We start from the raw sequence: 22,686 nt of genomic DNA, 5'->3' as shown, positions 1-22,686 counted from the left end.
TGGATTTGATTGTGTGACATGGGAGACACTGGCACAGTGACGGGCCCACATCAGAAAGGGTACTGTGTTCTATGAGCAAAGCAGAATTGAAACAGCACAAAGGAAACATAGGATGCGCAGATTTGGAGTAACCACCCCAAATGTTCATGCAGACTATCTGTGCCCAATCTGTGATAGAGCATTCTGAGCTCGTATTGGTCTGATCAGCCACAGTATAACACAATGAATCTTGACTTTATCATGGTGATGTCATTTTGGTCCTCTTTGAGAACAAAGGACAACAATCAACCAACTATATGTGTGTGTGTGTGTGTGTGTGTGTGTGTGTGTGTATCCATGCTTAATTGTGCCTTCTTTAGGGTGAAGAGGGAGAGGGAGAAAAATAAGGTAAAAAGTATGCAGCAAAGAACAAAAGAAAACCAAAAAAGAAGCAAAGAAAAGCTGGACAGTTCTGAAAACGTGTAGTATTTATTATATAGGTTTTCTTGAACTGGAAATGTATTGTTTTATATTGAATTCTCTCCTATGGACTGCTTTGTACATGGCAATGGTTTTTTTTCTTATTTTGTAGTTAAGTTAAAACTAAAAAAAATTACCTAAAAAAAGAAACGAGAAAATGACAAATGTCGTATGGGCCATGGGAAGATTAGCACATTGGTACAAAAACGTTGATGAAACCCAGCATTCTGGAATAAAATTTGGAACTATGCCTATGCCCCCAAAGTTACTAAGCTGTGTATAGTTTTTGACCCACTGATAGCATTGCTAAGCTTATACTCCAAAGAGATCAGATAAAAGAGAAAAAGATCTATCTGTTCCAAAATATTTGTAGTATCTCTTTTTGTAGAAGCAATAAACTGGCAAATAGGGTATACCCATCAATCGTAGAATGACTGAACAAATTATGGTATATGAATGTAAAGAAATACTGTCATTTAGACAAACCTAGGAAGATTTTGTGAAATAATGCACAGTGAATTAAGCAGAACTGGGAGAGCAATATTGTGTTGTTCAACCTTCTCTAGGAGGACCAATGACGTCAGGTGATGTCTTGACTTGCAAGTGAATTGGATTTAAGTGAGGTAGGGCTGTGCAAAGTCATCAGCCTCACTGTCTCCTCCAAAGTCTAGTGGCAAGACATAAGTCAAGACGGCTGGCGATGGCTCAGAATGCATTGGGAGATCTTGGCCTTTTTTAGTTAAGGTCTTTCTCAGGTCTCAATTGGTCTGAGGCAATGCCGATTCATTGGTTGAGGGCTAGGTTAGAACTGAGACAAAAGCTGGTCTACTTTGCTTTCTCAAAAGAACCAATCTGGGAGGGGAAGACCCTCAGAGTTTCTGGCCAGGACGGAAAACAATTGCTATTTGCACTCACTCTGAGTCATCAAAGTCCAAACAATGAGCAAGTGAGGCTTGGACTGAGACCTATTATTGGCCAATGAGTGAAAGCCAAAGTGATTTGGGTTTAAAGGCATAGTCAGGTAGCTCTATTTGAATCACGATGAGCTTTTTCAAAGTCTGTTTTTTCAGATCTATATTTCAAGAAATTATAAATGAAACTGCATGAGACAAGAGTTCACTGACTCAGCTTTTTGGAGAAAAATAATGATTAAATAAGGAAGAAAAGAAATCTAGCCTCCAAATCCCTAGATACCTTGCAAAGTATAAGTGATCAAAAATTATATTTCTTTGGACAAAGCATCCACATGTAAGGGTGTGACTCCCCCAAGGACAGAGGGACAGAAGGAAGAGGAGAAGGAGGAGGAGGAGAAGAAGAAGAAAATAATAGCTGCATTGCCCGACTCGAACTGGCCGCTTAGGTTCCCAGGTAGTACTAACAGACTATTGCTGATCCTTCATTCTGGAAGAGGGCTGATGACATCAGGAGGGAGAAGTGAACTGGATTTAAGTGAGACAGAGCTCCTCAAAGTCATCAGCCTCACTCCTCCACAGTCATCAGAGTCCAATGGCAAGATGTAAGTCAAGATGACTGTCGATGGCCCCAGGAGAACAACGTACAATAACAACAACATTGTAAAGAGAAATAACTTTGAAAGATGTAAGAACTCTGATCAATTCAGTGACCTGCCATGATTTCAGAAGACTGATGATTAAGCATGGCACCCAATTCCTGAGAGAGAGAAAGGGTAAATCCACATCAAGATGCAGAAAGAACTATGCATTTTGCCGGTATGGGAATTTGTTTTGCGTGACCATGGATATTTGCTACAAGGGTTTAGTTTTTCTTTTTTTTTCCACTTGGAGGAGGAGAGGAGAAGATGGGAGGGAGAGAGAATAAATGCTTGTTAAATTAAAAAAATAAAAATAAAACCCCCAAATCAATGAATTCCACCATATTCAATAAGTATTCTAATTCTGAAAGTGCAAAAGGGCTGTTTTAAAATTTATTTCTACTTTGATTTATTCTTTGATTCAGCAATTGATTTTTTTTTTAAATACGTAATATGCTGCGATCTACTTATGGTTCTTTCCATTGCTCTTTAAGTCACCTTCTATTTGGATTCTTCACTGAAGAATACTGGTGTTTCAAAGGGAGCCTTTAAGGTTGCATTTTCCTCTATTGAATCAAATATTTTCTTATAATCAATAATAAACATTTATATTATCCTTATGTTTCAAGCATTTGTCTGACTGGAGAGGTGACCTATTCTAGGACAGCTTTCGTGAAAGTTTACCTATCCCCTTCTCTTGTATTTTTTTCAAGACTATTCCTAGGATGGGTAGAGACTATTCTGTTGTTGTTTCCAACTCTTTGTGACCCTGTTTTGGGGTTTTCTTGGCAGAGATACTGGAGTGATTTGCTATTTCCTTCTCCAGCTCATTTTACAGATGAGGAAACTGAGGCAAAGAGGGGGAAGTGACTTGCCCAGGGTCACGCAGCTAGTGAATGTGTGAGGCCAGATCTGAACTCAGGAAGATGTCTTCCTGGCTCCAGGCCCAGCCCTCTAACAGCCTCAGTGGCCCTACTATCTCCGAAGGCTGAGTTATTTGGGAGGTTTTGAGCAGAAGCGGAAGAACAACCTTGATTACGGCTATGTAATTGCTGTAATTGTCATTAATGACTGTCATACTTAACAAGAATATGCAGAAGAATGGACATTGGAAATCTGTGTGTGTTTCTGACGGAGAAATGGGTAAAATTCCTAGATTATTTTTTTAGGTAATGAAACTGAGGCACGTCTGTGGAAGTTAGTTCTGGAACAGCAAAAGGGGAAAAGTTCTATAATAGCAAAAAACAAACAAAACAAAACACCTCCTCACATGCACACACACACACACACAATTAAACTAGGGAAATTTCTGTGAAATTTTAGAATGAAAAAACTTTGGAAGTCATCCCCACTGGTTGGTTCTCAACATCTGTTTCTAGACATCAGAAACAATCATTGTAGTAACTAATTGTAACTGGAGGACTGATTGAAAATGAAACGTTTCCTTCTCAGTAGAGATGTGGTGGATTACATGTGCAGAATATGGCTTACATCGTGAGACATGCCCAATATGTTGATTCGTTTTGCTTCACTGTAACTCTTTGTTACAAAGGAAGGTTGTTTTCAGAACTGAGTGAAGGAACTAAGACTCACTGGAAAGTGGCAAAGCAGAAAACCCTCCATCAATTTTATTTTACTTATTTTTGACATTTTTTTAAACTTTCAGTTCCAAATTTTCTCCCTCCCCCACCCAATGAGAAGGCAAACAATATTATATATTATACATGTGAAGTTCTGCAAAACATTTCCATTTTCGAAAAAAAAAAATCCCCGTGAAATTTAAAAAGAAAGGGAGAAATGTTTTTAAGGTCAATTTTTGCTTCCCATTTCTGTCTTTGGTCTTTCTGAACTCTTTCCCAAACTTCCTGTGTCCCCAGGCACTTTTCTCTCGTTGCTGAATTCTTCATTGCCTAAGAAACAACCGTTTGGAATTGGAGAACATTTTCTCCATGCTCACCCATGAAACACTGGGAACCAGAAGTAGACAGGGAAAGGGAAATGAGCATAGGTGCTCTGGCCCAGTGACAGACTCTGGGTCAGGGATCAGAAGCCCCAGCTTTGGGTCTCAGCTGGGTTATGGTACCTACAGGCTCTACATTTCCATTTCCTCGTCTCTTCAGTGGGTACACCGATCCCTGCACCACCTAGTCACCAGGGTTTCTGTGAGGCTAACATGAACTTCTAGGTCTGGACACACCTTTGGTAAAGGTAAAAAGGGCAGGGTAACAGCAGAAGAAGGCGTTTTCTCTGTCTCCTTCAATGGGCCTCTATCTAGGTGGAAGGAGGCAAGGCAGAATCTTTTGTATAGTGTAGGTGCTAGTAGATGGGCAGACTCAGGGCAAGCATGCTAGTCTGCCATGGAGGGGAGAGACCTCAGTTGGTTCGATAACTTCAGTTTCCTAAATATATCAGAAAATGGGAATCCTTGTATCTGTTTTCTCGATAGGGGAAAGGAAAGAGTGGATTCCTGGAGAGGGCTGGGCTGGGCACCCACAGTTTAGCATCTTTTTCTTGAAGGAAGTCAAGCATTTTCCCAGCCTGATTTACTGTTTTCTTTCTTGTTAAGATGTATATATGGAAACCTGCCCATTTGTAGGTATATGACAGGGCCAGAAGGACCCCATGCGAGTGGGGGGGGGGGGGGAGGGAGAGGGGATTCCTTTTTTGTTTCTCCACACCTGCAATTGCTTCTATTGTAGGAAGCTCCCTCTCTCTGTGCAGATCAGCCCAGTGTCTGTAACTGAGTCTTAATTAAGAAAATTACCTGGGGCATGGCGAGGGTAAGAGACCTGCTGACCGAGTGCATGTCAGCCACTGGGCAGAAGGCTCTTCCCTTTCGGTTATCTCTTGTTCAGGTCTATTCAAAACCAGACTTTCCTAGAGCGAGGGCTGTTAGATATTCTGGTGTCCTTACCCTGGACTTCCTGTCATCACAATGTGAGTATGAACACAAGACACATTTTGAAGGCAATTGTGAAGCATTTCATTCTGAGGGCTTTGTTTGGACACATTTTGATAAGCAAAACTCTTTCCTACTCAAGAAAGGGTCTTCTCCATTGGACTTAAGTCAGCGCTAATGGTTTTTCTTGTTGTTTCATTTGCACATCTCCGAAAGGTCCATTTGGCCTTTTGCAAATTGATACAACTCTCTATAAATGGCTATACCACCAAATCTGGACTATCATGTATTCTTTAACTTAGCAATGAGTCTAAATTTTGTAGCTCTCAACCAAAACAGGCCACTGAGTTCAGATATTCAGATATTTCTTTGCCTGCCTTGGGAGCCCAGACTAAGCCCTGAGCCACAGGAGCTCTCACCCCATTCTCCGTTATTCTCCATGATCTTAGCAGGGGCCCTTGTTGACCACTCAGGAGGGAGTTACACAGGCTAACCCTGCTTTAGGGTGCAAGGCTGCAAGACTGGCAAATGGTGCTTAGACTGAGGTAGACCATGCAGTGTTCATGGTGCCAGTGGTTCTCCAGTTCAGGAAAGGGCTAGTTTAGTGTGAAGAACCCAGCCTGCTTGTAATGAGTTTCAACATAGACTTTCAGGTCCTCCATTCCTAGAACACTTACGCTTGTGGCTGTGGTTGTCGGATTCCAGTATTAAAATGAGGGCTGGAGGAACCCACAAGTCTGTACCCAGGAGGTAGCACTCTGCATATGCTGGTCAGAGAGGAAGCTTAGTTGGAGTGAATTGTCAGGAATCCCACCTTTGACACTCACTGGCTGTGTGGCCCTGGGCAAGTCCCTATCATCTTTCCAAGTCTCATTCCTTTGTTATCAAGGGGAAATAGTAATACATCTGTAGTCCCCTCCTCCCTAGAGGTTGCTTTGGGATCTTAAGACATAAGGGTCCTCACTTTGATTGTTCCTGTATGGGGAGGTCTGTTTTTTTTGTTTACTAAATATCCCAGTTCTTTACCCAGAAGGCAGACCTACCAGGCCTGCTCCTGTGGTTTGTCAAGGCTGAAGAATGAATTGCTTCTGACTCCTTAGGGAGACTACAGGATGCTCTTTGAGTGTAGCCTGGGTTCTACAAGGCCTTCGCTCCTTGGCATTGAGGTATTCTGTTTGGTTTTGGTCGCTGTTGCCTGGCGTGTTTGTGTAGGGTGAGTAGGGGGACAAGTCTAGGGAGCAAGACTGGTCCCAGGCCTTGGGAGAAGAACATGGCCAAACAAAATCCTGCCTGGGCAGGTGGTGTCACAAATCCACCCATACTGAAGTGGAGCAGGGATCTCCTGGCCTGCTGCTGGGACAGTCTCCGAGGAGCAGGGCTGGGGGCTGGAGGGGGCTCACTGGCACGCTCTGGGGGAGCCCTAGGGCCTGCAGTGGCAGTGACTGTCCCCTGGATTGGGGGCTGGAAGAAGGGGCGAGGGCCTTGGCCCGACAGCTGGGAGCCTTGTGCCTCGGTAGGCAGCCGCATTTTAGACTGTCACTTGTTTGTCCTAGCAGACCGAGTGGGCACGTATCCCCAAAAGATGTATTCGATTCCCCGTCGAAGCCGGCGCACACACGGGCCACACCGGAACACGAACACACGGACACACACAGGCACACACGCCCTCATTAGAAATCCAGCCTGCCCGAGCCGTCGGGAGGGCAGGGCAAGGGCGGAGCCAGCTCGAAGCCGGGAGGGGGGAGGCCCGGGGCTTCTCCAATCGCGAGCCGGAGCGCGGGGGGTGGAGGTGGGGCCTCCCCGAGAGTTAAGGGGCGGAGTCACCGGCTCCCTTTAAATAAGCGGCCCCGCCCCGCTCCCTGGAAAGTCGTGTCCCTTTCCGCCTGCTTCGGTTGCGCGAGCCGAGCCACTGGCGGCTAGCGGTAGCCGGGACCTGGGCGAGAGACGGGACCCACAGAGATACAGAAACCGAGAGCCAGAGGGAAAGCCCGACCCGCTGATCTCCGGCCCCTGCCGAAGTCCCACCGCTCCCCGCATCTCCAGCCAGGTGATTCCGCGGCTCCTCCGCCCCACTCTCAGAGGCTCCATCCCGGCTTGGCCCCGGGCCCCTGCCCAGGCTGGCCTGCCCTCCCCTTCCGCTCCCGCTGCTCCCGGCTCAGCTCCGCTCTCTCCGCCCTTTTCCTCCGCTCGCCCTCGGGCTTGTTCCCTCCTGCCCCTTCTTTCTCCACCCTCTGTCCTTCCCACTCTTTTCTCCCCGGAGCTTTTGACTCCTTGGTCTCTCCACTCAAACCCGCCCCGACCGTCGGGGTCAGTTGGAAATCCAGCTGTGCCATTTAACCGGCTCTGAGTCCTTAGATAAGTCACTCCCTTTCCCCTGCCTCAGTTTCCTTGTCTGTACAATGAGGGAAGATTGGAGTAGGTGGCCTCTAAGGTCCCTTCCAGGTCTAGAGCTACAGTCCTGTGATGCTCACTCTGCCGGGAGGGAGCACCCCCTTGCCCCTTCCTGACTGGTGCCTTCCCGTTCCTAGACTTCCCCTGGCGCATTTTACTTCCCCCAGCTCCCTGTCCCTTTCCAAGTTTCCCTGCTTCAGCTCATCTTTCCCTCTTCCCCCTTCCGGGCTCTCTTGGGTGCTCTGGGCCCCACCCCTCAGGTCTCCTGTCAGAATACTGTCTCCCTGTGCGCTTTGAGGGGAAAGGGAGCATGAACCAGCATCCCACCTTGGCTGAGGGTAGCCTTTCCTTTCCCTTCAGCACAGATTGGCCTGAGGTTGTGCCTCGCAGATCCCCTCTGGATCGTTGGACCGTCAGGAGGACCTTAGAGGCTGATCTACGGCATCTCCTCTTCCTTCCCTTACCCCTGCCAAGGTAAAGTTCGGAGGCTTTTTGTGTAGCAGGATGGTCCAAGGCAGTGTCCGTTCCTCCTGGGGCTGAAGGTCTGCTGCTAAGAAATATTTAGGGAGAGGTCTGCAGGCTGGCTTGGAGGACTGAGGTCATTTTCCTTGGTCCTCCAGACCAGACAGTATAAGCCTGAAACATCACTCTGGGAAAAAGAGGCACAGAGCATTAACAGTCGTAACTGGGAGCGTTTTTAGCCACTGGGGGGGATTCCTTCCCGCCAAGGAAGGGCTAAATCCTCAGAACCCCAACCTACCCACCTAACCCAAGCACCACGAGATGCATTGGGAGATTCTTGGGAAAGATATGTTTTCCAATAGAAAAAGCTCCCAGACTTCTGTTGTTTAATGAGATGATTGCCTTTCATAGCATCTAGCCCTAGTTGAATAAATATGTGGGCTCAGTAAAACCAATTACGGTGACTTGAATAGCCTTTAAAAAAAAATCAGGTATCAGAAGAAGGAAAGATGGCATTAGCCCTGGTGTAGTAAATGTGGATTTGAGAGCCTGCTGATCTGGGGAAAGAGGGGCCAGACCTTTAATTTAATGAATGTACCCAACTCCCCATGAGAGGAAACTCTACTGTAGGCAGATGAGATGTGAGGGTGGGGCTCAGAGCACCTAAGGGAACCCTGAAGGGGGAAAGGGGAAAGATGAACTGAACCAGGGAACCTTGGAAAGAGAGAGGGGAGAAAAGCAAAATCCCCCTGCTCTGCCACTCAGAACCTTAGAGAGCTAACTGCCCAGGGTCACACAGCCAGTATATCTCCGAGGCAGTACTTGGACCCAGGTCTTCCAGATTCAAGGCTGGAAGTGGGGAACACTCAGAACCATCAGTCATGAAGAACATTTCATGCTCTGCTTCCTCCCCATCAGGAAGGAGGAAGGGGAAGAGATCTCATGCTTTGTCCTCTTCCATCAATGTGTCTCTTAACTTTGCTTTAACTGTTTTTTCTTTTGTTTCAAGTGAGTATTTATGGGAAGTGGGAATGGAAGTGGGGTTTATATCCCGGGATGACTTCATTGTATATGGAAAGCATCAATGAAATGACAAAAACCCAAACCTGAAGAAGGATCCAAGCTGCACGAAAGCCTCGTTCTTCTCTGAGGGCGTTGTTATGCTCCTGAGCAGGGTGATTTCCTATTAGACTATCAGCAGGACATTTGTCGGTCTTTTATGATATCTGGGTAAGCAAGATGAAGGAACAGTAGGTGGGATCTGTAATTATTTGGCACTCTATTGAAAAACTGGAGAGAAGTATTTAGTGGTGTGCCATCAGGCTCTGCCCTTTGCTCACTTCTGTTCAGTTTTATTAATGGCTTGGAGGAAGAAGAATAATCACAAAGTGTTTTGTAGGCTGTACTGTTTGTTACTCACAACAACCCAGTGAAGTAAGGAGGGAAACAAGCATTTAGTCAGTGCCTGTACTTTACAAATGTTATCTCATTTAGTCTTCACAGCAACCCTGGGAGGTAGGTGCCATTATGTCCCCAGTTTAGAGTTGAGGAAACTGAAGCAGATGGGTGAAATGACTCTCTCAGGTTCCCTTAGCCAGTAAATGTCTGAAGTTGGATTTGAGTTCAGGTCTTCCTGACTCCAGGCTTTCTCCACCATGCCACCTAACTGCCTTCTAAACAGTGCTCTTATTCTCCTCATTTTACAGATAAGGATGCTAGCGCTAGGAGGTGAGATGACTTTCCCAGAGTTGCACAGCTAAGATGGGATTTGAACTGTGGTGCTCTTGCCCCTAGGTCCAGCCTTCCAACTGCCTCTTCTGAAAATCAGGATTGCATTTTCTTTTTTTAAAATTAATTAATTTTATTTATTTTCAGTGTTCTACAATCACTACCATAAACCCAGATTTTTTTCCCCTCTCTCCCCCTCACCTCTCCCCTTCCTCCCTGAGAAGGCATACAACTTTATATAGGTTCTACACATACATTCCTGTTAAATACATTTTCACTATAGTCATGCTGTGTAGGAGAATTAAAATGAATGGGAGAAATCATATAACAAACCAAAACATAATACACACACACACACACACACACGCACACACACACACACACACACACACACACACAATGATCTGCTATGATTGAATTCCATAGTTCTTTCTCTGGATGTGGAAGGCATTTTGCCCCAAAAGACCATTGGGAATTTTGCATTTTCTCATAATATTAAGGCTGCATCTGTCCACAGATGAAATGGGCTACCTCAAGAAGCTTTGAGCACCTCTCTTTGGTGGGTGGGCACTTGTTGACTGTGTTGTGAAGGGTATTCTTTGTGAGCCTCTGAAGAACTGAGACGCTAGGATTTGGGGTGACAGAATCAGGATGCTCTAAAATGGTCCTGTCATTTGGCTTAACCATCATTCCATGAGTGGGGAATAGTAGAAAGAGCCTTGTCTCTGGAGCCAGAGGCCCTGGGTGGCTCTTCCACTTACTATCTGCATGACCTTGAACAAATTATTTAATGTCTGCAGGCATTTCCTCATCTGCAAAGTGGGGGTAGGTTGGGGAGGGAGGTGACCTGGATGACTTCCAAAGTCCCTTCCATTTCTATGATCCTAAGATGAATTTTTTTTTCTGTCATCTGTCTTGGGAATGCTCCTGTCACTGATGCACAGTGGCAATTGGTCTACTATTTAAAAGTCTTAGACCATAGCCTCGGGTGCCCAGAGGTTTTGGCTTGTACAGAGTTGATATAGAGCTGTGTCTTCCCAAGCTACCTCTCAAAATGAAATTGAATAGGAATAAATCTTTATCATTATCACATTTCTAGAGGGAGAGCTGGAAAGGACCTTAGAGATCATCTCATTCAAGCCTCATCCTTTTACACATGAGAAGACAGGTCCCAGAGAGGTGCCTGAGTTCCAATGAAAAAATCACCACAATGACCACTCAGGATTATTTTGAGGAGATGTGATCAGACCAACTCTTGGGGAATGGATGGGCATTTTAGCACAAAGCAAAAATATGATGTGATCTTGGGTTGTATTGGCAACAGTAGTGCCCAGGCAAAGGGAGAAAATGCGTTTTCCATCTTCTGATCCAGTCAGAACACATCTAGAGTGTTGAGTTCGGTTCTGGGCACCACAGACTAGAGCAGGATCAGAGAATCTGGGGTGGGGGGGCTGAGGTTGGTGAGAACTCAAAAGCTAAGCAGGTAAAGATCCTGTGAAGGAGACTGGGAAGAGAAGAGATTTGTATCTGGGTGTGTCTGGGAAAGGAATCCATGCCTTCCTGCTCTGGAAAGTCATATAGAAAAGAGGTTAGCTTTGTTTCTCATGGCTCCATAGGGCAGATCTGGGACCAGTGGGTGTTACTGAAAGGGAGGTAGATTTGGTTTGCGTTAGTTTCTCAAGATCTTAGATTTTGAGTCAGTAGGTAGGGTTTTAGAGGGTGTTCAGGCCAATCCCCTCCTTCCTCATCCAAGGCCCTACTGCAAGTAAGTGGCTGAACTAGGACCTGAACCTATTGTCTCTGACCCCAAGTCTGGAGTCTTTCTCGCTGCACCTTGGGAGAAAGGCATTCTTTTTGGGACACTTCTTGAAATAGTGAATTTTCCATCATTGGATGTGTTCATACAGATGGATAATCACTTATAAGAATGTCATAGAAGGTATTTGGGCAGAATTTAGGGTGTGGATTAAACTCAGCCTAGCTACTGTTATCCTAGGACTTGTGGACCTAACAATTCTAATGATGCCAGTTTTATTTTTTTCCAGTTAACAAGACTTTTATCTCTCCTTGCTTTCCCATGAAAGAAAAACAAAACCCTTATAACAAATAATAGTTAGAATTTTGGTTTGCAAAGTGCTTTACAAATATTATCTCATATGATCCTCATAACAACCCTGGGAGGTAGGTAGGTACTATTATTATTTCCATTTTACAGATGAGGAAACTGAGACTAACATGTTAAGTGACTTGCCTAGGGTCCCACAGCTAGTCTGTGTCTGAGGCTGGATTTGAGCCAGGTCCAGAGCACTAACCATTGTGCTCCTTGTTCATAGTGAAGCCAAACGTATCGTTCGATCTGCTCCTTTGGGTTGGGTGATCCAAGACCAGCTCATGAAGTTTATCATCACATCCTCCACTGCCTTCTCACGCTGTGTCCCTTTCCCCCTAGTCTCCTCTTTCGCTTTCTGGACTCTCCGTTCAAGGGAGGCAGAATGGGTTAAGTTCATTTACATGACGTGGTAGTGATTTGAATGTTGGAACGTAAATGGAGTCAGGAGGAGCAGTATTCAAATCTTGTCTTTGACATCTCTTGTCTGTGCCTCAGTTTTCCCATTTGTAAAGTGAGGGAGTTGGATGAGATGGTTCCTTTCAACTCGAAATCTTTACCACTATAGGATGAGCTCTCTGATCTAGTCCCCAGTTTCCTGGGAGTAAAGAAAGGAGATAATAGTGAGGCAGATACCGACTGCTGGTTTGTGATATGTTAGGGAGCAGGGGATTGATTGTGGCTGGCTTCCTCCCTGGGGTTATTAGGTGCATCTGGCAGCTCTTGGCAGGGAAAGTCCTGGGACAATTTCACAGTGTTGGGAGTGGAGGGAACGCGATTGAGGAACCGACAGTTACCACAGGCTATGGATGGGTATTCCTGGGCTAGTGGAAATTAATTGGATTGACTTTGGAGAGTCTTCAGCTCATGGATTAGAGCTGACAGGGAGGGACCCTAGAGGCTCATTTTATGGATGAGGAAAGTGAGTCCTGGGGAGATGAAGTGTTTTGCCCGCCTGGCCTGCCTGCCTGCCCGAGGCCACTCAGATAGTGAGTGGCCGAGGGAAGTTTCTAAATGTTCCTTGAATTATTCATGGCCCTCTCTTTTCCTGGGATGGGGGGAGCTAGGCAGATGCTCAAAAAAGAGCTCACTTGTAAGACCAGAGGTGGGGCATGAATTGCATTCCTTCAGTCAACAAGCGTTTTATTTGGCTGAGCATGGGGTATCCTAAGAAAGGTTAAAATCCCATGACCCTCAGCCTGGGCCAGTCAGTCCTGTTCAGCATTTGTTAAGCACTTACTGTATTCTGCCACTGACTGCTAGGCTTACAAAGAAAAGCAAATGCATAGCTCTGGATCTAAACTCCCAGGATTCTAAAACTGCTCTCAGTGACGGGTGGAGAGAAAAAAGTCAACATCCTTCCCCTCCCAGGGCCATTGGGACTTTGCACTTAATCTCTCTGGTGGTGACATGTTGGCTTTGTCACCTGTTCCAGGGTTTGGGGGTTCTGTGAAATAACATGAGAAGGTATATTTTGGGAGGTGGCCACCCAAAATATCAGAAGCCTTTCAGGGCTCCCCAGGCCCCTGAAATATCATGAGCCTGCTGCTTGCTCACTCTTCATTTCCAAGTTTTGGCTTGCCTCTGGGCTTGATCCCCCCTGGGCTTGATCCCCAGGCTGTCCTATCCTCGTCTCAATGCAGCTTTGACAGTCTCTGTTTGCTCCCAAAGCCTTCACTTGGCTTGTGCTAACTGCTCTGCACTCTTGCCTCTAACTTTGGCCCAGTTGGAAGCACACGCTTGCGTTGTGTTTGGTTTTTCTTTTTCCTTGGAAAGTTAGTGTCTTACTAGAAGCTCTTCTGTGTCATTGAAGATTGGGTGTATTGCCAGAGTACAGCCAAACCAGGACTGGCAGTTTGCTTTCTGTCATGGGATGGGAGATGATGCTCAAGTGAGATAGCATGAAAAGGGACGTGGGCTACACATTGAGAGGTAGTGGAGAAAGGACAGAATTTGAACCTCTTGGGACCTTGGCTCCTCCCCCATCTGCTAAATGAGGGAGGGGAGTCGGCCTCCATGATTTCTAATGCTTCTTTTAGCTGGAGCTCTATGAGTCTTTAGGGGCTTTGGATTCCTAGTGACAGGAAGGGGCCGATTAGGAGAAGGCCGATGGATCTCCCAAGACTTGTGCTCTCTCTACGCTGAGCTAAGTAGAAGCCTGGAGAAAGACAGTGTGTCCTCTATTTTCTTTCCAACCAGATTTCTTGACCCTATTTACAAAACCAAACCAATAAACCTAACTGAACAACCCAAACCCTCGAACTGTCCACAAGCATTTGTTAAGCACCTACTGGGTGCCAGGTACTGTGCTGAGCAGCACTTGAGACAGTGAAAGCCCAGGGCAGTGAGTCAGGCATCTGGCCACCTGACTCTTTAGGCTTCAGGCAAGTATTTGACCGTAAGCTACATTTCCAACCTTAGGGCAATTAAAGTCTATTAAGAAAATGGTTAGAATTTTAAAGGGCCCGTGATAAAAAAATGCTGTCCACCTCCTGAGAGAGAGAACTGAAGCATACTTTATTCGCTTTATTTTTTTTTTTGAATGCGATTTATCTTTTGCAGTATGGCTAATATGGAAATATGTTTGCATGACTTCATATATATAATTGATATCTTATTGTTTGCCTTTTCAAAGGGTGGGGGAGGGGCGAGAGAGAATTGGAATTCAAAATATGAATGTTAAATAATTTTAAATGTAATTGGGAAATGTTTAATGAAATAAAATATATTAAAGACAAAAAAAAAAGGAAATGGTTAGAGGAAAACAGTATTAGGCGTCATTCAGATGTAGATCTAAGGAACTTGTTGGGAATGGTCATTTGGTGCAAAGTTACTTGGACACAGACTTGAACTTACCAGACTAGGAAAGGCGAGAGGGGGCTGAGTGCTTAGAAGGAGGGTTGTAAGGACATCCCCTCCTCCTTTTTAAAAATAAGCTCTTTTTGGATGTCTTTTATTTCTTACATCACCACTATAGTATCTATCCCATGCATGTCTCTTTCTTCCTCTCCAAGAGAGCCATCCCATATGCCAAATAGTATTTTTTGGAGAGAAAAGAAAAAAAAGGCACATAGCTGATTGAGATATTGAAAAAGTCCGAAAACATGGGACGCCCCTTTTCCGATCTGTGGCTGTAAGCAGACTCAGAGGAAATGGTATTGCCTTGTCTTTTACAGGTTCGAAGCTTCACCCATGCCAAGCTGGCAGGGAGGCCCTCAGAGGCCACCTAGGCCACCCCCCTCACCCCCATTTTACAGGTAGGCCAACTGAGCCTCACTGAAACGAAACATCTTGCCCAAGGTTGCCCAAGAGGAGGAATTCAAACCCAAGTTTTCTGACTCTGAATCCAGTGCTCTTTCCACTATCTCCCAAATCCTGAACGGAATTAAGAATCCATTTTTTTCTCATAAAAATACTTTTATAAAATGGTAGTTTGGTAAAGTTGAAATAATGTTAATATTCTTGTTGAATCATATTATGAGTTAGGTTTTTATGGGTTAGCCTGGAACTTGGAAAGTGCCTTTTATAATTTTGTTCTTATAGGAAAATGTGGTCCCTATTCCAAGTGGTTGCCGTATAAAGTTCATTTTTGGAATATGATCTATTAATAAATTGGGAATTGCCTGCACCATACAGACAAGTTACTCACAGACTTATTATGTTAAAGGTGATTTACTGGCCTGATCAGGAGCAGGAGCCTGCTGATTTTTTCTCATGGTACATTTTTCATGAAAATGGCTTGAAGTCACGTATTTGGGGGGGCGGGGAACCTGTTGCAGCTCCAGATTACTCTTTCTTCTCTGGCACGCTAAGGATAGGAGTGGGAGGCAGCAGTGGCTACAGAGTCGCCTTCTTCAGCCTGGGAGCTTTTTGAAGGGTGAGACAGACAGAGAGACAGACAAAGAAAGACAAGAGACGAACAGAGAGAGAAAGAAGAGACAGACAGACACACACAAAACTGATTTCAGCCTGGTAGCTTAGAGCAAGAGACTCGCAAATTTTACTCCTCTGATCCCAGCTGAGTTCACAAGTGCTGCATACCCATCTTTTTTTTTCTGTTGCTTTTTCCACTGCATCTTTTCCAGCCTTTTTCTTCTCTCACCCTGTCTCCCTTTCACCAGAGGTCCTCACTTCCAACTTTCCTAAAAAAAAAAAAAAAAATCCAAGCCATCTGTCAAGGCTTCCCTCTTCTCCCCTGTCCTTAAAGTCTTTCTATGTTCTCCCTTTTCCCCCTATCTTCTCCTCCTTAGCTCATCTGTGATGAAGAGGTAGACTTTTCTCTGTTTAGATTCTGATTGGACCTTTGATCCATCCCACTCCTTCTCATCTCTTTCAGTAGCTTGTACCTTTGGATCTTCATTCTTTCTACTTCTTAGTTTCTCTCTCTGCTGATAAGCTGCTGGCTCATTCCTTGCTACCTATAAACACGGCCAGGTTTCTCCACCCTTTAAAAACAAAAGGGCTTCACTTGGCATGGTAGGTGTCTGCTAAAATGAATAACATTTGCAGTCTTGTGTGCAAAATCTGACAAGGAGAAGAGGGCAGCTGAGAGAAGAGACAGAAGGTTAGTGAGGGAGGAAGCAGAAGAGCTGACTGGCGTCAAGCCCTGGCTCTCCCCTGTGCTGACTCTGAGGCCTTGGCCAGGTTTGGGAGCTCATTGTGGGATGGAGGGATTGGCCCTGGTGACTTCTGAGGTTCCTTGAGCTTTCCTTTGATGAAACCAGGAGACTGCTGAGAAGATCCAGTGAGATCCCGTATTTAAAGTGCTGGTATTCCCTAGGAGTCCCTGGCTGCTTGGGTGGTTTTGTCATGTTCTAAATGGTTAATCTCTGCTTTCTGTTATCCCCCACTGCAGGAAACCCTCAGTGGTTCAAGGATACCATAAACCTATTTATGAAGTGGCAACACCTTAATTTAAAAAAAAGTGCTATTGTTGTCTTTTATTTTATGTCAGTTATTTCCAGGTAGAACGCTCCTCCCCTATCTGTCCATTTTATCAGAAATATCCCATGTCTCTCAGCGTATGCAAAGGCCACATCCATATTGCCTAACCCCTTCTGCTGAAAGAGGAGGCGCTTGCTTCCTATCTCTCTGCAAGCGTTTCATTTTGTTTACACTGTTGTAATCTTGGTTCTGCCTCTTTTGCTTTGCAGCAGTTCATATAAATCTTCCTTTATTTCTTCACTCTCCTTATCTTGATCATTTCTCATGGCATTCATATGCCACAATTTGTTTAGCCATTCTCCAATTGATGGGTACCCACTTTATTGGTACCACACACACACACACACACACACACACACACACACACACACACACCACATACCACATTTGTGAATATTTTGTTTGAAATGAGACCTTTTTATTTTTCTGCCATTGGCCTCCTCTGGATAGGCTCAGTAGTGGGATCTTGTGGTCAAAAGGTAGAGACAGTTTAGTGACTTTTCTCACATGATTCCAAATTGCTTTCCAGAATGGTTGGGCTAAGTCACAACTCTACCAACAATGTATTAGTGTACCTCTCTTTCCTCCAACACTATTTTCATTTTTTCTTTGACAATTTGCTGCATATGACATGAAACCTGTTTTTAAAATTATATTTTTATTAGTGACTTTTTATATCACAGTCATTTCCCTATATAGCCCCCCCATCTGAACTTATATTGTGACAAAAAAATAAAGAGGTCCAGCAAGACTGAGCAGCACAGCAGCTGTTTGTCTGTGACTACCATATTCAGCAACCATAGTCATCTAACCTCTGGATTCTGTATTGGTCAATGTGTTTATTCTGATTTTAGTAGCTTTTTTAAAAGTTGTTTTTATTTGTCTTACCGTACACATTGTCCTCTTGGTTTTGCTTGTTTTATTCTGCAGCAGTTTATGCAGTTTTCCAAGTTCCTCATAGTCGTCACTTTTTACGGCACATTAATATTCTGTTACACTCACTTACTGCAATTTGTTCAGCCATTTCCCAACGAATGGGCACCTACTTGGTTTCCTTTTTTTTCATTACCATAAAAAGTGTGATAACGAATATTTTGGTTAATATAGGGTCTTTTTTTTCCACTTTTGACTTTCTTGAGATATATGCCCAGAGGTGGGACCTCTGGGTGCAAGGATTTGAATAGGCTAGTCACTTTTAAAAAGTCATTAATTCCAAATTATTTTTTTCAGAATGACTGGACTAGTCGTTGCCTCCCACAGTGTACTAGTGGGCCTGACTTCACAGCTGTTTTATAGGCCATTGATATCTTGTGTCTTTGCTAACGTGCTGAGTGCAGTGAGTAACCTCGGAATTTTTTTTGGCTTGTATTTCTCTCGTGAGTAGGGCTTTGGAGCATTTTTCAGTATGGTTGTGGATAGCTTGATGTCCTGCTTTTGAATATTGCTCCCCTCCTTAGATATGTGAGATAACTTGTGCTCACGTATTTGCGCCACTTCTTTCTGTATTTTGGAATTAGATTTTGCTCCACGGGGTTCGATAACAGAGTCTCTTGTTCCTTACTCTCTGACTTCTCTTATTCTAACTTGATTTTATTTAAGCAGAAGTGGTTTTGATTTGCATCTCCCTTATTAGTGATTTGGAGCAACATTTCATAGGACTGTTGATAGTCTGCAGTTCTTTCTTTGAAAACAATTTGTGGCCTTTAACCACTTAACTATTGGGGAATGTCTCTTGGAGTGTCACATATTTGTGTAAATTTCCTATATATGTCAGACTTTTGTCAGAGATATTTTTTTCCCAGTTGACAGTTTCCCCTCTTATCTCAGTTGTGTTAATTTTGTTCCTGCAAAAACGTTAAACTTATATAGTTGAAATTGTCCATTTTTTTCTTTTCTAATGTCCTGTGACCCTTGTCTGAGAGGACCCCGACAAAGGTCTGCCCCCTCCCTTTCCCCAGCAACATTGTGAAGAAAACATCCTTCCATTCTACTCTAATTTTTTCACTCCAGGTTTTCATATTTTGCTTACGTAGCCATTTGGAACTTGCCGTTTTAAGTAGTCTGAGTTGTTAGTCTAAATTGATTTTCTGTCAAATCACCTTCCAATTTTCCCATTCGTTTTGTTGCATATCGTGCCCATCACCCCAGTGGTGATTCTTCTTGGGTTTATCAGACTGAGTTCAGGTGAACTGAGTGCAGTTGTTTCTGTTTTTGACTCAGTATCAGATAGTTTTGATGATTTCTATTTTATAGCAAAGTCTGAGGGCTGGAAACACCATTTCCCCTTTATTCCTTTTTCTTCCTTATTATTTTCTTTGAGATTCTAGACCCTTGGTTCCTTCTGATGAATTTTCTTATAGTTTGCCCAGTTCAATAAAGTCATCTCTTGGCCATTTGATTTGCATAGCACTAAATCTGCAAATTAATTTAGATAGTCTTGTTCTTTTGATTGTTTGGGTGTGGTCCAACTCGCAGCAGTTCTTCCAAGGCTTCCCTTATATCTGTTGGGAGTATTTGTAATTACATTTCCTTAAGTCTTAAGTGTTGCCTGGTAGGCTGACTCCCAGATATTTCATTTGATTTGGAGCTATTTTGAATTGGATTGCTTTCTAAAATCATTTCCTCCTGATCCTCGTCATTGCCATATGGACGTGTTGACTTTTTTTCTTGGTGTGGATTTATTTTGAATTCTGATACATAAATGAAGCTTTTGCCTTCATCAATGTCTTCATTGAGTGCCTAGGATTTTTTGAGCAAGCCATTGTGCCATCTGCAAACAGGGATAGTTTTGTCTCCTCTCTGCTGATGTTGATGCTTACTTTCATTCTCTTGTTTTGTTGCTAGGGCTAGCAAATAAAAGTGTAGAGACCAGGTGTCTTAGCTTTCAGTCAGCCCTGTTGCAGGCCCACTTCACCTGTGTCTGTTCTCGGAATACTCCTCTATTGACCCATTTCTCTCTTTGACTTGGAACAGAACACTGGTTTCCTTGAATAAGGCCTAGTGCTTAGGAGGAAATAAGCAACCTGCCTAGGGCTAGCCTTCCCCAAAGTCAAATCTAGAAGGTGGTGGTCTGTGTCACATACTTGGATGCAGTCACTGACCTCAGATGATTCTAAGAGCTTTGGAGTAATGAAATGCCAAAGCTCTAGGCAATGTGAATGGGCCAACAGTGACTTGAGCAAAAAAAACAAAACAAAACAAAAATTCTCAACTACATATGCAGGATGTTGGACTTGTAGCCAAAAGTTCTGACCAAGGCCAGAGGCTTAGAAGTCTCATATCCTGAAGGCATCAGTTGGCTGTACTACCATTAACTAAGAAGGCCAACAAAAATACTGGAACATAGTTGGGAAAAGAGATTCAATCCAAGAAACATTTATTAAGCACCTACTAAGTGCCAGGCACAGGCTACAAAAACAAAAAGGAGAAACCAGTACTGCCCTCCAGGAGTTTCCATTTTTTTGGGAAGACATTGGAAACCAAATGGGAAATGCCATCACACCCTGGTACAGAGGCACGGTGGGTATCCTTGGAATGCAGTGTGTAGTTTTAGCTATTGTGCCTCCAAAAGCTATGTTGGAGCTAGAGAAGATCCAGGGCAGAGTCCAAACTAAGCTGATGAAGGGGAGGACAGCAGTGGTCTCCATCTTGGCCAGACTGGAAGTGTAGTGACCATTTCTGGGTCCCATTCCATTACTGATCAACATGGAAGCTTTAATTTGCTCCATTTCCAGCCTGCGCTGGTTTGTCTTTCCTTAAGCACATTCATAGCTTTCTGCTGCTAGGGACTCACCTCTTGGTGTCAGGCTCAGTGAAGACACCCGATTGATCACCTTTAGCCTGACTGCATCTTAGAACTCCCAAGCTCAAGTGATCCACCAACCTCGGTTTCCCAGTAGCAGGATTTAGAGGCGTGTGCCACCAGGCCTGGCCAAATTGATATTCCTAAAGCACATGTTTGACCATGCTTAAAAGTTGTCAGTGTTTTCCTGTTGTAACTGGGATAAAATAGAAATTTCTTTGTGTGAATTTGTGTGACATTTCAAAGCCTTTCCAGTGTGGTTCCCACCTATTTTTCTAGACAGATTTCACATTATTCCTCCTAATTCGCTCTGTATTCCAGAGAAATCAGTTACTTGCTGTTTCTCGTACATAACATTCATTACCCATCTCTGTGCCAAGTACGTTGTGTAGGAGGCAGCACCTGAACGGGGCTTGGGAGGAAGGAAGGGATTCTGCGAGCTGGAAGTGAGGAAGGAACATATTGGAAATCTGGGAGACCACTTGTGCAAAGACATTGAGGTGGAGGAGAGACTGTTGTGGGCAACAGTGTGCTTGGAACACAAGAGCAGAAAGGACAGAAGCATGCAATCACACTGGAAAGGTAGGGGGGAGTCACTGAGCCAGCCGTAGGATTGTGTTGTATTTTATCTTAGGGGAGAGAGAGTGACATTGTCAGATCTGTGTTTTAGGATTGTCAAGTTGGCAACTGTGTGGAGGCTGAATTGGAAAGAGGAGAGGTTGGCGGTCCAGAGACCAATTGGAAGGCTATTATCACAACAATATAGGCTAGAAGAAATGAGGACTGGACTGTGATTTAGAGTAGACTGTGTGGGTGGCGAGAAGGTGACATAAATGAGCGACCACAATAAGCTTGGGCAGTGGAATGTGTGTAGGGTGAGAAAGTGAGGAGGCAAGGATGACACAGGTTTGGGGGTAAAGATAATGATTAGTGGGCATGTCATTGATGAAGAACCAGCAAAGAAGGAGAGGGAGCAGCCAGATAGGAGATGGTGGAAGTAGAATGGATAAGATCAGGCAACTGATTGGATCTGGGAGTTGAGGGAGAGGGAAGAGTCAAGGATAATTGAGGTTGTAAACCAAGGTGATTTGGAGGAGTGAGGGGCTATGGAGAAATAAGACAAATTCCATTTTCGATGTCTTCTGTTTGAGATGCCATGAGACATCCAGTGAAGATTTCTGGCAAGCATGTGGTAACATGGGACTGGAGTTTAGGAGGGAAATTGGGCCTGAATGTAGAAATCTGAGTGCTGAGATCACCAAAGGAGAGAATGTAAGGAAGCTAAAAAAGAGGGCAGAAGAGAGAAAGCCTTGGGGGATCATCACACGTAGTAGATTAGAGGACAATCACCCAGTAAGTGGGGCTGAGGAGGAATGGAGTCATGGAAACCAGGGGGGTACAATGTATTTAATGTTGGCATCCTTTAAAAATATGTAAATGTTAGTAATTGATGATTAGTTAATGTTTAGAATTGCTATTTTATTTCTGAGAGAGGAAGCCTCATTGAATAAAATTATTGTTAAATGTTCTTTGATTATTATTTGTGCCTGGGAAAAGCCTAGCCCGTTGGCCAACACAACCACAAGCCAGACAGACCCTTGGCTCTTCTGGGGCCAGTGACATAAATTGTAGGCTTAGTGCTGTTAGATGAAATCCACTTGTCTAAAATGGTCATCTTATGAACGCAGTCCCGTTAAGTGACAAAGCATCATAGGGATCAATTAAAAACCATATGCCTTAGTGATTTGAATTCATAGCTAAGAGCTAAGCAAACAACTGTTGAAATGTTAGATGTTTGCCAAGAATGAGGCCCTCTTTGTTTAGAGTGGCCCAATTTTCTCTCAAGGCACTGAGGTGGATTTGTCAAGTGTATAGGAGGGACCATTTTAGGAGAGGTTTGGGGTTTTCCCTGTCACTTGAGCCATAAGCTGACTAGCGGAGTGATCTGAGAACGACTGTCCCCTCTGCTCCCAGGACAGAATTCAGATGGTGACAGTTTGAGCGGTAAGCAGAACAGATGCCTCCCTGGCCTTCCTAGAGAGTCCTCCACTCGACTGGGGCAAGTGACCTGTTGGAAGGGTCTGGTGCTGTTGGCTTGACGTTTGATATGAGTCCTTGTCCTCTTCAGGCAGCTCTGCTTGTTTGGATACTTTTTAAGCATAAGAGAGCTGAGGATAAAGTGAAGTGAGTCATGTCGGAGGCGGTTGATCTCTCCTTTCTCTCTGAGACAGAGAGGGACTTGATCTTGAAAGTTCTCCAGCGGGACGAGGAGCTCCGAAAAGCCGAAGAGAAGCGGATCAGGTGAGAGTATCAAGAGAGGCCCTGGCCTGGCAAGGTTGGGC

At 44.3% G+C, this 22,686-nt stretch overlaps 1 protein-coding gene across 7 annotated transcripts in view; it reads left to right on the top strand.

The window, feature by feature from the left end:
* Nucleotides 1–6,769: 6,769 nt before the first annotated feature.
* The window catches only part of SYTL4 (synaptotagmin like 4), a 48,901-nt gene continuing 32,984 nt past the window's right edge, over nt 6,770–22,686 (top strand). For 2 of the 7 annotated variants that reach the window (XM_072625899.1, XM_072625898.1), the window contains exons 1-3: nt 6,771–6,957; nt 7,662–7,775; nt 8,773–22,645. In XM_072625899.1, the coding sequence (XP_072482000.1) occupies nt 22,536–22,645 (110 nt within the window). In that variant the 5' untranslated portion in view covers nt 6,771–6,957; nt 7,662–7,775; nt 8,773–22,535. Of the gene's footprint in view, nt 6,958–7,661; nt 7,776–8,772; nt 22,646–22,686 lie in introns of all 7 variants that reach the window. The other 5 variants (XM_072625896.1, XM_072625895.1, XM_072625897.1 and 2 more) reach the window with 5 other exon arrangements.

This window comes from Notamacropus eugenii, chromosome X, assembly GCF_028372415.1.
Source record: "Notamacropus eugenii isolate mMacEug1 chromosome X, mMacEug1.pri_v2, whole genome shotgun sequence".
In the NCBI taxonomy this organism is placed as follows: Eukaryota; Metazoa; Chordata; class Mammalia; order Diprotodontia; family Macropodidae; genus Notamacropus; species Notamacropus eugenii.
The sequence above is the reverse complement of the archived record's forward strand: the minus strand, read 5'-3'. Positions and strand labels throughout refer to the sequence as shown.